At 44.1% G+C, this 13,978-nt stretch overlaps 2 protein-coding genes across 5 annotated transcripts; one reads left to right on the forward strand and one right to left on the reverse strand.

The window, feature by feature from the left end:
• Positions 1 to 305: 305 nt before the first annotated feature.
• On the reverse strand, positions 306 to 10,882 carry LOC135496264 (protein broad-minded-like). 4 transcript variants are annotated; one of them, XM_064785502.1, is made up of 22 exons: positions 10,782 to 10,882; positions 10,183 to 10,461; positions 9,729 to 9,896; positions 9,000 to 9,570; positions 8,520 to 8,723; positions 7,741 to 8,116; positions 7,444 to 7,586; positions 7,041 to 7,177; positions 6,642 to 6,843; positions 6,142 to 6,369; positions 5,855 to 5,942; positions 5,651 to 5,769; positions 5,339 to 5,458; positions 4,761 to 4,960; positions 4,415 to 4,529; positions 4,085 to 4,181; positions 3,419 to 3,698; positions 3,062 to 3,186; positions 2,724 to 2,878; positions 2,429 to 2,569; positions 1,347 to 1,535; positions 306 to 1,133 (listed from the first exon to the last, which is right to left on the reverse strand). In XM_064785502.1, the coding sequence occupies exons 2-22, from the start codon at positions 10,353 to 10,355 to the stop codon at positions 1,020 to 1,022; spliced, it is 3,945 nt and encodes a 1,314-aa protein (XP_064641572.1). In that variant the 5' UTR covers positions 10,356 to 10,461; positions 10,782 to 10,882; the 3' UTR covers positions 306 to 1,019. The 4 variants fall into 4 exon arrangements, with proteins under 4 accessions (XP_064641572.1, XP_064641569.1, XP_064641570.1 ...); XM_064785499.1 differs by having other exon boundaries at positions 4,415 to 4,532; XM_064785500.1 differs by having other exon boundaries at positions 4,415 to 4,532; positions 10,792 to 10,881.
• Positions 10,883 to 11,021: 139 nt separating this feature from the next.
• On the forward strand, positions 11,022 to 13,789 carry LOC135496276 (protein NipSnap homolog 3A-like). Its single transcript, XM_064785523.1, has 6 exons — positions 11,022 to 11,147; positions 11,594 to 11,840; positions 12,081 to 12,242; positions 12,550 to 12,696; positions 12,989 to 13,072; positions 13,300 to 13,789. The coding sequence occupies exons 1-6, from the start codon at positions 11,094 to 11,096 to the stop codon at positions 13,374 to 13,376; spliced, it is 771 nt and encodes a 256-aa protein (XP_064641593.1). The 5' UTR covers positions 11,022 to 11,093; the 3' UTR covers positions 13,377 to 13,789.
• Positions 13,790 to 13,978: the final 189 nt, after the last annotated feature.

Here is a 13,978-nt window from a genome sequence, read left to right on the forward strand (position 1 = left end):
TGTACGCGATAATGACGTGCCCCATTATTAACAGGACGTAATGAGTTTCCAAAGTGAATGCATGAGGACAAATCATTTGAAAAGTTTGGGTGCGGGGTATGATAAGGATAATAATGAACATTTTGACATCTGTACATGGATGATTAGATAACAAAATACGAAAAAAGAAAAAAAGAGAAAACTGCGGCAGATTCACCGGGAGTCGAACCCGTGACCAGCCGATCCACAGTCATTCACCCTTAGCGCTGAAACGTCAAGGCTTTCATGCTGGAGTATTTTTAACATTCGAGATATCTGACTAGAAGAAAGTGATAACAACTGCTTAGAATAAGACTCATATATTCTCAAGTAATCACAACGTACTGACAGGTACATTCATATGGTAAATACACAAGTTTATATCAGGACTCACCCAACTTTGGCATCATGATGATTAATGTACAGTACAAAATAAATTAGGTATTTACAACACGAAATGGTGGCAGATGGTCTTCCAGCCAAGAGATCACTGGCCTATTGATAATAGTCATTACATTACATTATAAAACAAAAGACTGGTCTTTGACTAATCTAACAAATGATCTCCTCTACAACACTGTGACCTCCTGACTCACGTGTCGACAGCTGTGAGCCCAGCCCTCTACCTGAGATGATTCCTCACTGCGGGGCAATACTCCTCCCTCTTGAACTCCAGGAACTGCTCCGGGTCCCATCCACAGGAAAAGGTCATATAGTCTTTCCTCCCTTGGAGCCAAGCTGGCATTATTTGCAATCTCTTCTGAAGTGCAGAATTTTAAGAGAAACATTGGACTCCCATGAATCATGCCCGGGACATGCTCATGACCTGTCCAACATTAACCAATAAGGCAACGCTGATATGAGACGTACTCGCTCCAATCTGAGACCAGACAATTTCAGATTGTTGACATTCTGTCCTCTCTACAACATAAACAATGACATAATCAGACCAAAACAATCAATGGAGGTGGCAGTCTTGAAAGACCTCGGCAATACAATGTTCAAGCCCTCCTCAATTGACGTATATCAGGCAGCACAATGTGGCGGTATTTCTTCTCGAGCTGCTGCATGAACTCGAGGTAGTCGCCGACCTTGAATCCCTTGATTGGCGTTTCCTGAAAAGACATCACATTTGAATTTCAAACAAAGCAGTCGTACTCCTTTCTTCTCAATTAGGGCGGGCCAGGAAAAGTCTACTGGACGACGTCAAATTAGTTCTAAAAGCTGTAGCTTTGACCAGCAGATCAGATGTTCAATCTACGTGGGTGAGACAGTCTAGCTGGATGTGGCTTGGGTCTTACGGACGACATACAAGACGACAGACTGACCTTTAGAAACAGAATGAGATTCTGATGTTGCATGTGAAGCAGTATGTCAGGCTGGAGGTGTTTCAAGATGGCCACACAGATGTAGACCTGGTAGTCGACGCCCATGATTAAACAGACTAACACGTAGTGACAGATGTCCATCCAGTCGAGGTAACTCCAAAAACACTGACGTACCCAGTGCTGACAGATCTGAAGTGAAAGAAGCTTTTAGAACAAGGTGATGATCCTGCATTTGCACAGTCCATTCCATAAGAGTCAGGAGTGCCATGGCCAGGTCAAGCTCAGAACCAAGTACCCATCTTCTATAAGAGTCAGTGGCTGAGTGCCATGGCCAGGTCAAGCTAAGAACCAAGTACCCATCTTCTATAAGAGTCAGTGGCTGAGTGCCATGGCCAGGTCAAGCTCAGAACCAAGTACCCATCTTCTATAAGAGTCAGTGGCTGAGTGCCATGGCCAGGTCAAGCTCAGAACCAAGTACCCATCTTCTATAAGAGTCAGTGGCTGAGTGCCATGGCCAGGTCAAGCTCAGAACCAAGTACCCATCTTCTATAAGAGTCAGTGGCTGAGTGCCATGGCCAGGTCAAGCTCAGAACCAAGTACCCATCTTCTATAAGAGTCAGTGGCTGAGTGCCATGGCCAGGTCAAGCTCAGAACCAAGTACCCATCTTCTATAAGAGTCAGTGGCTGAGTGCCATGGCCAGGTCAAGCTCAGAACCAAGTACCCATCTTCTATAAGAGTCTGTGGCTGAGTGCCATGGCCAGGTCAAGCTCAGAACCAAGTACCCATCTTCTATAAGAGTCTGTGGCTGAGTGCCATGGCCAGGTCAAGCTCAGAACCAAGTACCCATCTTCTATAAGAGTCAGTGGCCGAGTGCCATGGCCAGGTCAAGCTCAGAACCAAGCACCCATCTTCTATAAGAGTCAGTGGCTGAGTGCCATGGCCAGGTCAAGCTCAGAACCAAGTACCCATCTTCTATAAGAGTCAGTGGCTGAGTGCCATGGCCAGGTCAAGCTCAGAACCAAGAAATGGCTACAGAAATGAGAAAAATTTGACAGAAAGATAACAACCGGCAGATATTTACCTGAGATGGGGTATATCCTGACATCCTGAAGGCTGATGAGACACCAGGCACCTCAGCTTGGAGGAGTAGCTCGATATGGTGACCTGTAGCAGAGCAGACAGGAGGGATACCACTGGCAGCGATCTCGGGGCTCAGCTGAGCCTGAAATGAGATAGTGAATACAACAATAACATTAGAATTCTAACACAGGAGACATTGCCACAGAGAAATGTTGAAACAGTGTATCTGCCTGATCTTTACCCATTGCAGTATATTCTCAAGAGTTCATGAAGTCATCAGATGACCTTGACCTTACCGAGTTATGCAGACGTCTCATCCAGAGATACGCCGAGTGAATGAGGCAGGATATCTTATGTAAGACCTTCCAGGCGCGCTCCTTGTGGCCATTCATCATCAAGAAGATTGTGGCAGCAAACCAGTCGAAGCCGGGGTAGTCTCCTTGTTGGAAACCTGGGCTGAGGTTAAGGAAATCTTGATGCTCTTATTGGAACTTGACATGATTAGAATTAGATTAGAACTCATTAGAATTCGACATCTGTATCAAGTGCAGGACATGGAATATTGCGAAACTAAAACCCCCCAAAACCCAGATAACCAATTTCAATGATAGTTGTATAGTTTTTGAAAGGATACGATAAGGACATGCCTTGTTTGGCTTCTGCTGCTGATGAAGGAAATGCTGAACAGTTTTCATGTAGGATGAAAACTTCTCTTGGGCGGTATTCGATGCGTTGAGGATCTTCAAGTGCAGCCCATATCTGAAATCGAAAAGAGGTTTTCACTTCCATTCCTTTTTTTAGAAGAGGGAAAACAGTGTTGAAACAGAGTATGGGGAATGACTAGTACCACAGCAAGGGCAGTGACTGAACCTGGCTCCTTACATTGCTGATGTCCCGGGTAGAGGTCAGAACATGACAATCTCCACCATGATTAGCACTGCGCTGTTCTGTTGTGTGTTGGCTCCAAGAATGGCTACAGTGGCTCACTGACCTGGTGGCAAGATGGATGCCTTGCTGCTGGACGGCGCTGAGTTTCTGACTCTTTATCACCTGCTCCGAGGCCGAGTACTCCACCAGAGGGAAGATGGCGTCTTCTTTTGATTGTGCGATCACAACGACTGACTTGTCCAGCAAGTCTTGTAGAAGCCCACCCTTGGCCTGATCAGGTTTGGTGGTGAGAATACTACAGAACGCCTTCTTGCATTTCTCAAACCATCCTGGACCATGTTCACCTTTCCTTGTGTCAAGTAACAACTTGCCAAGCTCGTTATCTGAAGGAGACAAAGGGTAAACGTATATTTTAGAAGATGAAGTTTACATTGCTGCACAGTTTGTATCACTGTATAATGGAGGGTATGGTCACAAGCTGGTTGTGACTCCATCTTTGTTTTCATGACAGTTTGATCATTTGCTGACTGTGACTTCATCTCCATTACAGTCTAACTGGTTTCTGATTTGAGTGACATCAACTTTAAACATTGCACTGTCATTTGTGACAATCTCACCACTGCCGGTGATGACAAGTCCACAGTTTACACTGAGAGAAATATTTCAGTTGGGTAAAACAAAGTGTTCAAGATCTGCTCCACTCTTGGTTGTTACCTTTTCAAAGTAGAATTCAACATAAGTAGGCCTACGATCACATGAGACTACCTACCAGTTTTGAGAGCTGTCCTTCCAGCCATCGTTGGCAGATAATCTCTCGGAATGGGGAACTTGGTGACCATAGGGAATGGATATGGGTTGCCTTTATCCTGGAAAGGACAAAATTCAGTAGAACCACAGAGATAGAGAAATGATTGTCTGTGTTTCTGATGAGAGTTGAAATTGTTCTCCACCAGGTTTTTGGGTGTGACAATGAGGACCAGGTTGTGCTGGACTAGTGTTTTCAGTTAGAGATCTTACTCGATAGTCAAGACACACCCTTCAGACAAGAAAATCAACTATGATAACATTGATTGTCAGGAGTGAACAGGAAGACAGCTACCTCAAGGAGGTTCTTGGATGGCAGTATCCTCTCTGACGGCCCACCGATCGTCCACCCCTTGACAAGGATATAGTTCCTCTCCACTGACAACATGTCGATGATGATAGCAGGACTGCTGCTGAAACAAAAAGCAAGTCCTCTTTAGCCATTGATGTTGTACATTTTATGATCAAAACAATTGGTCACACCTGGTGATGCTACAACAATCATGTTGAAGTTAACACTTACAAATATTTCAAAAATTAAAAAACTTTTTCCATGGAATTAGACATCTTGTGTTTAATTAGTATTCACCAATTTTTAAGGATTGTCTGTACAGCTTTGCAAATTGGATGGGAATACTTACTCGCTTTCTGAGACATTTGTCGTCTGGTCGGCGAGGAGATAATTCATGAACTTGAACTGCGTCTCCAACAAGAGAAAGGTATCGAGACAAGAGATCAATGCACTCAACAGTCGCAACCCGAAGACGTGTGACTGCTCATAGTTAAAGAGAGAGCGTACCTTCGCTTGGGTGTCCACCATCACCAAGCGGTCAAGTAGGTCCTGGATAATGACATGATAACAATTGATAGTTTGATAAGGTGCATAAACGGTTTCTCTGCTGCCATCTTAATCCACATAATCAATAAACTAAACAATTTCCCATCTCGACTGAAGCCTTCAGGCCTCCTTGCCTCAACCTGGTACAGTAATAGTGCTTGTTTCTCTGGACCTTGTCTCCAAAAGGAACAGACCACATCAGTTATCACCTGTCTACCCAATTTCAACAACACATCATCAACTCCTCAATCTTGACTCACAACTGGCAATAATATAAGCTGGGATCGTCAACATGATCTAAACTTGCTGAGACAGCAACAAGCAATATCAGAGTCAGCATTGCGATAATTGAGGGGGGTACTTCCAATTGACTAAACTTACCACAATTGTGCTAGGTCTCTCCCTCGTGTTGTACTCGGCCTTGGATGGCAGCACCTGGCCAGCGAGGACTTCATAGACGGCCGGGTAAGAGGAGAGCAGGTTCAACAGGCTGACCAGAGGCTGCAACACAAAAGTCAATTAGCACATCGGTCAACAGAGATTTCAAGGAACATGTAAAGCACTGAAACTCTGCAAAGTGTTTATCAGATTTCAAGGCAACTGGTGCAGGAACTTCAAGTGTAACAACAAACATACATGTAGCAAGGTCAGGTTTCATGTGATGATAAAACGAAGTGTCCATATTTGAATTACCTTATGTGCTGCCCTGTCAATCGGCTGAACCGGCCAGGTCTTCGGTGTATACACAACTTTGAACTCATCAGCGCATTCAAGGATGGACCACATTTCCCCAAGAAGAGCCTTGACGAAACCTAGAAGAAGACAAAATGACGATAACGTCTGCAGTTATATTCTATTGGAATTCAGCTGGGCTAACCAAAGGAAGAGTACTCTTACCCGTATTCTGTAGTGCGGCCATACCAGGAGACGTTGATGCCACTTGTGTCAACATGGTACCATAGCCAAACTTCTCACACTTGCTGACCTGTTAATGGGATGAGGAATCAAGTCAGTCAACATTTAGTCATATTGACACAACCATTTGTTAGAAAGCTGTTGATGAACGCTTTGAAATGGTAGCGCTTGTTGAAAGTTCATTTTGAGTTGATCAATTTGTTCTAAGCTCAAAAAGGTCAAGGTCAAATGGTCAGCAACCAGACAGTATTGGTAAGAGTCAGACTTACCTGCAGCTTCTTAGCATATCTTGTGTACATGTACGACACACACTCATTCGTGGCTCCCGTCAGCTGAAGGAGGAGCAGGCCTTTAGGCGTGGCAGCAAAGTTTAGCAGATTGTCACGGAGTGTGTCTTCCCACATGATGATGTCATGTGACTCCTTGATCGTTGACGTGTCGTCACTGTTATGACTTGATGGTGTGGGGGTGGCAGCTAGGTCGGCATCCCGGGAAGCCTGAAAATAAGGAGGAGAAGCGGTTTTAATCAAAGATGTCACAGATAACCTAGTGAGTGATGACACTACTGGGCAATGATGAGGCAGAGGAGTCGAGGAGAGGATAGACCAAGATGTGCTGGGATGGAGGGAAGACTAAAGACTGACAACTCGGCCAAGACATGACTACTGACTCTACTCAAGATGACGGGAGAGATTGTAGTCATTCATTCCTTTCTGTAACACCAATTCCTATGCACTATCTTCATCACAAACTACAGAGAGACACTCACTGTCCTCCAAGCAACAGCGATGACCTGATGCAAGTCATATTTGTACATGAAATGTAATCCTTCACAGTTGTTATACAGCTGCCGGCAGATGTAGACAAACGAACCAATCACAGGTTTGGACGGAGCTGAGCCAAATCCCTCGGGAAGATCGTCCTGCAGAGCTCGCTTGGCGAACTCTGAGATGAGGTGGGCGGCACATGACCTGTTGAGAGAGAACAGAAAGTATTAGTAAGAACACATCGAATATCACATCATAAAATGTTGTTATTTCATTTATAAACGAGAGCTCCATGTGAGCAGTGTTTGGTGACATAACTGCTGGAAACAGTGGAACATTGTAACAAAGGCGTTCCAAACTTCACAAAGTTCTGTAGCAGCGAATAGACATCAAAGACTTACTCCGACTTGGTGAATCGTTTGCATCCCTCACCATAGAGGAGATGCTGTCGGCCTCGGTTACTGCCGGCCATCGCAGACAAGACGTCAGCAATGAGGAGAAGCCCGTAGTCACTGAATAGAGCAGGATCGTATGACTCCTGCAAACAGAGAATCAAAACAACTGTAAACAAGATTGAGGCCTGAAGGCAGTCAAGAGTCCTCCTCCGAGAGGTGCCTCGTGAGTTAATGATGACATGTTCTGGGCTAACCGTGACAGCAAGTTTGATGTGAATGGCAAATGCAAAGTCAGTGGAGTTGTCCAGGTACCAAGGACACCCATTGGTCTGATGAGATGTTGTACTGAATCGTGAGTGATGCCATGGTCCTTAAACCTATTTATTATAAATTATAAAGTCTGACTTACGTGAGAACCTTTCAGCCAGCATGATATCGGCATCAGCAGCGCATTCGTCACCTCATCCTTACACAAACACAGATCAAGGGATGCTTCACCACTGCTCAGCTTCTTAAGGACTTCAGCTACCAGAGTGGCCGGGTCATAGAACACTAGAATGCAAGGAAACAACAGTTATAATCTAGTGTAAGCTTACTGAGTAAGATATGACAATGTTGGGACATGGGCGGGAGGGGGAGAGTACTTTTATATACAGTTAGAGGACTGGAAATCCATGACACTTTCTATGAGATGAGAATGGCTCACCTCCGTTAGCCAACCTGGCATGGAAGACGCTGACTGGGTCTCCGAGCAGAGAGATTATTGAGACTAGCAGCTTCACTATTGTGACTGGCTCCTCTCGTTCTCGTAGCTTCGCTGGGAAGAAACTGCGTCCATCGGCAAAGAACAGTAGTCTGCCCAACATCGTGATCGAGTGGACAAAGTAGATGTATTCTAGTTCCGCTCCTGTGTAATGGGTGCGCTGTCCATCAGCGATTGAGGCACGAGACATCATCTCTGAGATGTCAATCTTATTTTTTCTAGACAAGGCGTAGTCGAGGCAGTGACGGGTGATATTATCAACGATGCTCCTGTACTTGGTCAGCATCTTCAGTAGAGGTTGACGGCTGTAGCTGCCATGCTGAAACCAAATAAACACACACCTGGAACTACAACTGATGGACTGAACACTTAATCGCAGCTCAATAGGCTACAATAAAAGGTTGGCCATGGGTCTTGTTCTGTTACTTCACAAGAGCAACTGTAGAATGGACCGTTGCATTGACACTTTTAGACCTTGTACGATTGTAGTATAAAGTCAAGGTAAAATCTGTGTCTTAATCAGACAGAATAGTCAGCTTTTGAACTCTTTACTAAAACAATCTCTCTATGGGAAAGATACTGGGCCTTCCAACTCAGCTCATCTCTTCACCATAGGACAGAAGGAACTCTCTATCTTTCAGAAAGACACTGGTTTCCAACTCAGTAACAACATGAAGAGCATGAGCCCTCGTTAGTCATATGTGAAAATGGAGCCTACTTACCAACCACTTGATGAACCAGGTAGCTTTGGGGTCCATCAGCGCCAAGAAATGCATCGGTGACATCTGGGACGGACCACCGACAGGCGACGTGTGATGTATTGACAGCAGCATTAGGGTACTCTCATGTACGTCTTCGAGGAACTTCCCGGAGAAACGTACCCAGTAGGACGGGATGTGATGATCAAACTCACTCATCAATCGGAACTGAAACATGACATGGAGTGTAAAATAGGATTGGGAGAATGCAGACACAAGAACTGAACGATTGAACAACACAAAATGATTTCCAGGGCCATAACAAACCACTTATACACAAAAGCTTATGTCACTGCTTCAGATAATAGCGAACAGAGATCAAGTTGACAAAATCAAAACCACTGGACTATGTTTCATATGAAACTTGTGATCAAGTAGTGATATGCATCGACCATTGGCTCCCAACAACAACAGCATCAGTGATAGGAAGGCAAGACTACTTACGGCTCTCAGTAGTTTGGAGTTCTCACGCTGTTTTGTATCAATTCCATTTTTCACTTTTGGGATGGTGCTCTTCCTGGTATTAAACTGGAACATCAAGTATTCTAACAGAGTAGTGTAGATCTCTCTTGTATTCGGTGAGGTCGATGAAAACCCACGTGCACAGAACTTCAGCGCCATATTTGAAAGTTGTTCATCAGGATCAGCCAGTGCATCCAGTATGCCAGCCTTGAGCATATTCCACTGATCACTGCCCTGGAGTTCTAACGGCGGGAACTGGGACAGGCTCGCCAACGCTTCTCGTCGAACCTCAATCTTCTTCTTCTTGTCAAGATTTTCATAAATTGCTTGAAACTGTTCATGATTCATGAACATGAAGCTGCTCTGGTTGAGAGAGCTGCCAAAAGAGGACTCTCCATCACTCGTGCTGAATGAATAGAACCTCTTCACTGGTGCATTCTGGCCCGAACTACTCGACTTCTGATTGGATAAGATCTCCTCCTCAAAGTTCTCGTGGATGTGGTCCAAGGCGCTGACTGTATTAGTCTTTAGCCTCCTCATCATTTCTGCATACCTGAAAGAGATGTTCAGACTCAGCTGGATACTTTTGATTTGCATGGGTTGTCTTTTATTACAAAATTGAGGAATTCAATATAATTTCAAGTGCCTACATTTGTATTTTCTGTTTTACATGGTTCATCACAATGAGTCAATCAGTTTGAATCAACTTACTCTTTTGAGGTTATGATCCTGTCTGTAATACGACGGACGAGCGAGTCTTGGCCGAATCGATGATGCTGTTGCTCTTGTCCCGGGGCTGAACTCTTCTCAATCTCATCCTCGATCAGGCGGCCAAGGTTCTCCTCCATCACTGAGCGGATGTTCTTGACGATCTCATACCTGAAATGATACACAATCATGATGGATTTTGCAAAAGATGGGATGGGATTTTTTACACATACAGCTTGGTCATCAGCCTCTGAGACAGTTGCCAGGACAATAACTTGGTGGCCAAGAAGACAACTGCATTGAGGGGTATTTCTATGTGAAGTGGACTGTCTATACATCACCAGACCAACCTGTGCCTCGTGAAAGAACCAAGTACTTGGGAGGTCTTAGTCTATAGTTTCTATATCCTATTTCATCATATATTATTTAGCCTCTTTGAGTTGACCTGGAATCTTACTTGTGGAAGTTTTCATCATTCTCCTCCATCCTGATGATGGATTCCTCAGTCTGCTCCACATCTTCTGAATCCCTGATGTAAGGTTCCCAGTTCCTGATGAGCTGACGTAGACTCGACACCAGGTATTCACCCTCAAGCTTAGAGGAGGCGCTCAGTGTAGTAGAGGCAGACATGGTCACTTCACCTTCAGTTTACTCTGGTATGGGAGAATATCTTGCTACAGAGCTCTTGGATTTTCTGTTGTTGTATTGATAAGTGTTCTTCAACAAAATTCCTAGCCTGCAATGCAAAGAAAGAATGAACCAGCCCAGAAATTTGATAAAATGTAGGGGCCTGTACTAGGCCTACTACGATTGACTGGGAGGTTCATCATGTACATTTCGCATGCATCATGATCATGCATGTATGAGTATGCTGACATTGCTGTGTGGCGCAACCAATCATGCATGCTATTGCTATCTTAGCTAGGCTAAGTTTTGATTGAGCAGAAGAAGAAGTTTAGTGTCAGTGTGGATGTTTTTGGCACATTTAGACACACCAAAACAGCTTTAAGAGACTATTTACACACTTTTGCTAGATCTATGCTTGGGAGCACTCACTAATTTTCACCTAGAATGTGTCATAATCACCAGTAGTCGTCAATCATGACTAAAATAGGAAAAAATAATCCTCACAATACAAAAATTTGGGTCCTTGGCCACCATTTTGGAATCCAAGGAAGCTGGATTTATCTAAAAGTTGGCAGAAGTGCGGCGGAACGAAAAATTATCAAATTATTCGGTTGGCCAGTGCAGGTGTCATTCCACAATTTCTACATTCCGAAAGGGCTTCTGCTAGTCGTTTCCTACGGTCTTGTCTTGTTGAATTTGTCCACAGTTTTCGATCTGTATTCATCCTGCCGTTTTGTCAATATGTTGGGGAGGAAGCTGCTGGTACAGTTTACACTTGGGAGGAGGAATACTCAGGTAAACCTAAGAAGAGGAAGAAAGAAACCTGATTTAGACATGTTGATGTTGGAGTCCGGGGTCTCTGGTGTCTCGCTCCAACTCCTCTCTGAACACCAGTCGTGTCCTATCTTTAATGGTTTTCACCTCACACTCACAGAGAACGAATTGGACTAACAGGCCCGGTTTTATGCCACCAAAGCTTTGATAGGTGGGCGTGGCCATGGGTGATATGAATAAAGACTAGCAAATGCTTTTATCTAAAACACCATGTACATTTTACACTAAGCCTTCCTGTACAAAATTGAAGTAAAAGCATTTGCTAGTCTTTATTCATATCACCCATGTCTTGATCTCAACACCTTTTTGCCTTTGGCCATGGAGCTACTACTCGACTCGCAAGTTGAATATTCGAAACGGACCATATGTCTTGTTTGACTTCTTTATGACTTGATGAATTCTTTCAGGTTTTAACATCTCAGTTTCAAAGGCTTTGCCACCATGAAACACAGGCCACGCCGGGGGCCACGCCTGATCACCAGAAAGTCTATGAGCTCCGTTGTTACCAGGTGAATGTGAAGGACATGAAGACATACATTGAGGTGACGACTGATCCTGGTATCAAGATCAGAACCAAGTATTCAAAGTTGCTTGGCTACTGGCAGTCGGAGTACGGTGGCATCTGCAATCAGGTTGTTCATATGTGGGTGTATGGTACGTATAAAACATGATTATAGTGAGGCTGTTATAGAGTATTACTAAGCTCAAGGTTGGTCAATCCCAGATGTCTTCAGAGCTCTCACTTACACATTCCTCCGGGGGTAAAACTATCAAGGACATGTGGAACAGGCCGTGATCAGATGGGGTAACACTTGTCGTATTGTGTGTCAGACATCCATAACAGTGCACCAAAACCAGTTTACTTATCTTATCCTCTTTCATGATGACTTTCAGACAGCCTACAACACCGTATCCAACTTCGCAAAGGTCTGACCTCTGATCCTGCATGGATCTCCGACTACCTCAGCCACGTTCTTCCAATGTGGAACTTCCAGGAAAATAGTCTCATGCGCTTACTGCCGTGGGCCAGCATTCCTAGTGAAGTGAAGGATGGGGGTAGGTCTCTGGGTATGATACACTCACGGAAACTAGAGGGGAAGGTCATCCTCTTATTTCCCATGCAGTGTTTTCTTGTTCTGACATGGACACCAATTACAAGTAATCTTGGTTTTACATCTTATTCTGAGGATGTTGCAATTGAAGTAAAGTGACATCCCAAAGGTCACAAGGATTGTGTTCGTGTCTGTCAAGTAAACCTGCTGCCTCTTTGTAATTAAGGCTTATCTATTCTGATTTTATATGGTGAGTCGCAATGTTGGTCTTGTTCCACCACCAGTGACAGGGCTGGTTATGTCTCTTGCAGGAATCTACCAACTGGAGAAGCTGACCCTGACTGGGGATATTGGGAAGGAGATGGGGAGAATAGCTGAGTATGGGTTAGCAGCGGATGAGGGCACTGATAGACAACTCATTGGTGCCTGGAATGTCATATGTGGGAAACTCAACACAGGTAGAAACTATGGTACATGACAGAAAACTCTCCAGGCCTATGTTGTGACTGTCTTCAAAGAGGTGTGACTTAGCATGCTATACTCCTCCAAGGTTGTGACCGTCTTCAAAGAGGTGTGACTAGCATGCTATACTCCTCCAAGGTTGTGACTGTCTCCAAACAAAACTTAAGACTAGCTTGTCAGGCTGGCAAGTAATTAGAAAATACTGTGTGCAGCAGGGGAAAAGTTTAACATGTCCTTGTCCTCTGTTACTTTCCCATCATCTCTCATGTGCTGTTTGTCACCTTCCAGTGAACCTTCTCCACCGCTATGGATCCCAAGACGCAGCCATCCATCACCAGACTCACCCAGAGAAGAGTAAAACAGCTCAAGCTTGTAAGTTTATCGTGCATTTCAATCTAAAACCATTCGTCCTCTTCACTACAGTGAGTGAGTGTTGTCCAATCCAGGCCAAGCCGAGTTTAGCTAGCATTAGTTACATAAGCACCAAGTGTGAGTATGTAGGTGGGTGAGTAGGGGGTCGTACTCTTGCCCTTGAGGAGCTTGTCTTGACCATTCAATCTTGCAATCATCTGCTAAATGTTTTGTCTTTTCCTTTACAGATAAATCAATGCTACCACTCACTGCAGCCGTGGAATCTCGGATTCTCCTCCCATATTCATTCTCTCCATGGAAGTGAGATTGTATGAGCTCATCGAGTACTTCAAAATGTCTATTACTGATAGTGTGGTACTTGAGAGACAAGAGCATGGAAAGGATAGGAATCAGTTCCTGTGCTGTGACAATACATTATGCTGCCTTTCATCTTGCAATGTCAGATCTATAATTAGATGTGGGAATTGGTGCTGGTCAGATAATTATCATATAGGAATGTGGATGAGATTGTGATTATCACACTGTTATTTACCGTTGATTCGTGAATAGACTGTGTGTCTATGGAAATCTAGTATTATTGTAAACTTCTGGGCCTGAAATCAGAGCATAGTGTTCAGCAGTTGTGTTCAACTCTCTCCTTGCAGTTTCAGGGCCCATGGCATTGGCCAGTGCTAATAAATTATATTTACAACCTATTTGCTAAGCATATTAATTTTGTCTCGATGATATTTTATAGAAATCAATAAATGAATATTTTGCAAAATTTCCTTTGTTTCTTGGCTTATAAGTGCCATTTGTTGACAAACTTCTCTTGAGATCAGTTTCTGAGGTTGTGATGTTGTCCTGACCTCGGAAGAGACACCACAAAATATCTGTCTCTGTTATGAGATCTTTAGGTTGTGCCAG

The sequence above is a fragment of the Lineus longissimus genome, chromosome 11 (genome assembly GCF_910592395.1).
Source record: "Lineus longissimus chromosome 11, tnLinLong1.2, whole genome shotgun sequence".
Lineage (NCBI taxonomy): Eukaryota > Metazoa > Nemertea > Pilidiophora > Heteronemertea > Lineidae > Lineus > Lineus longissimus.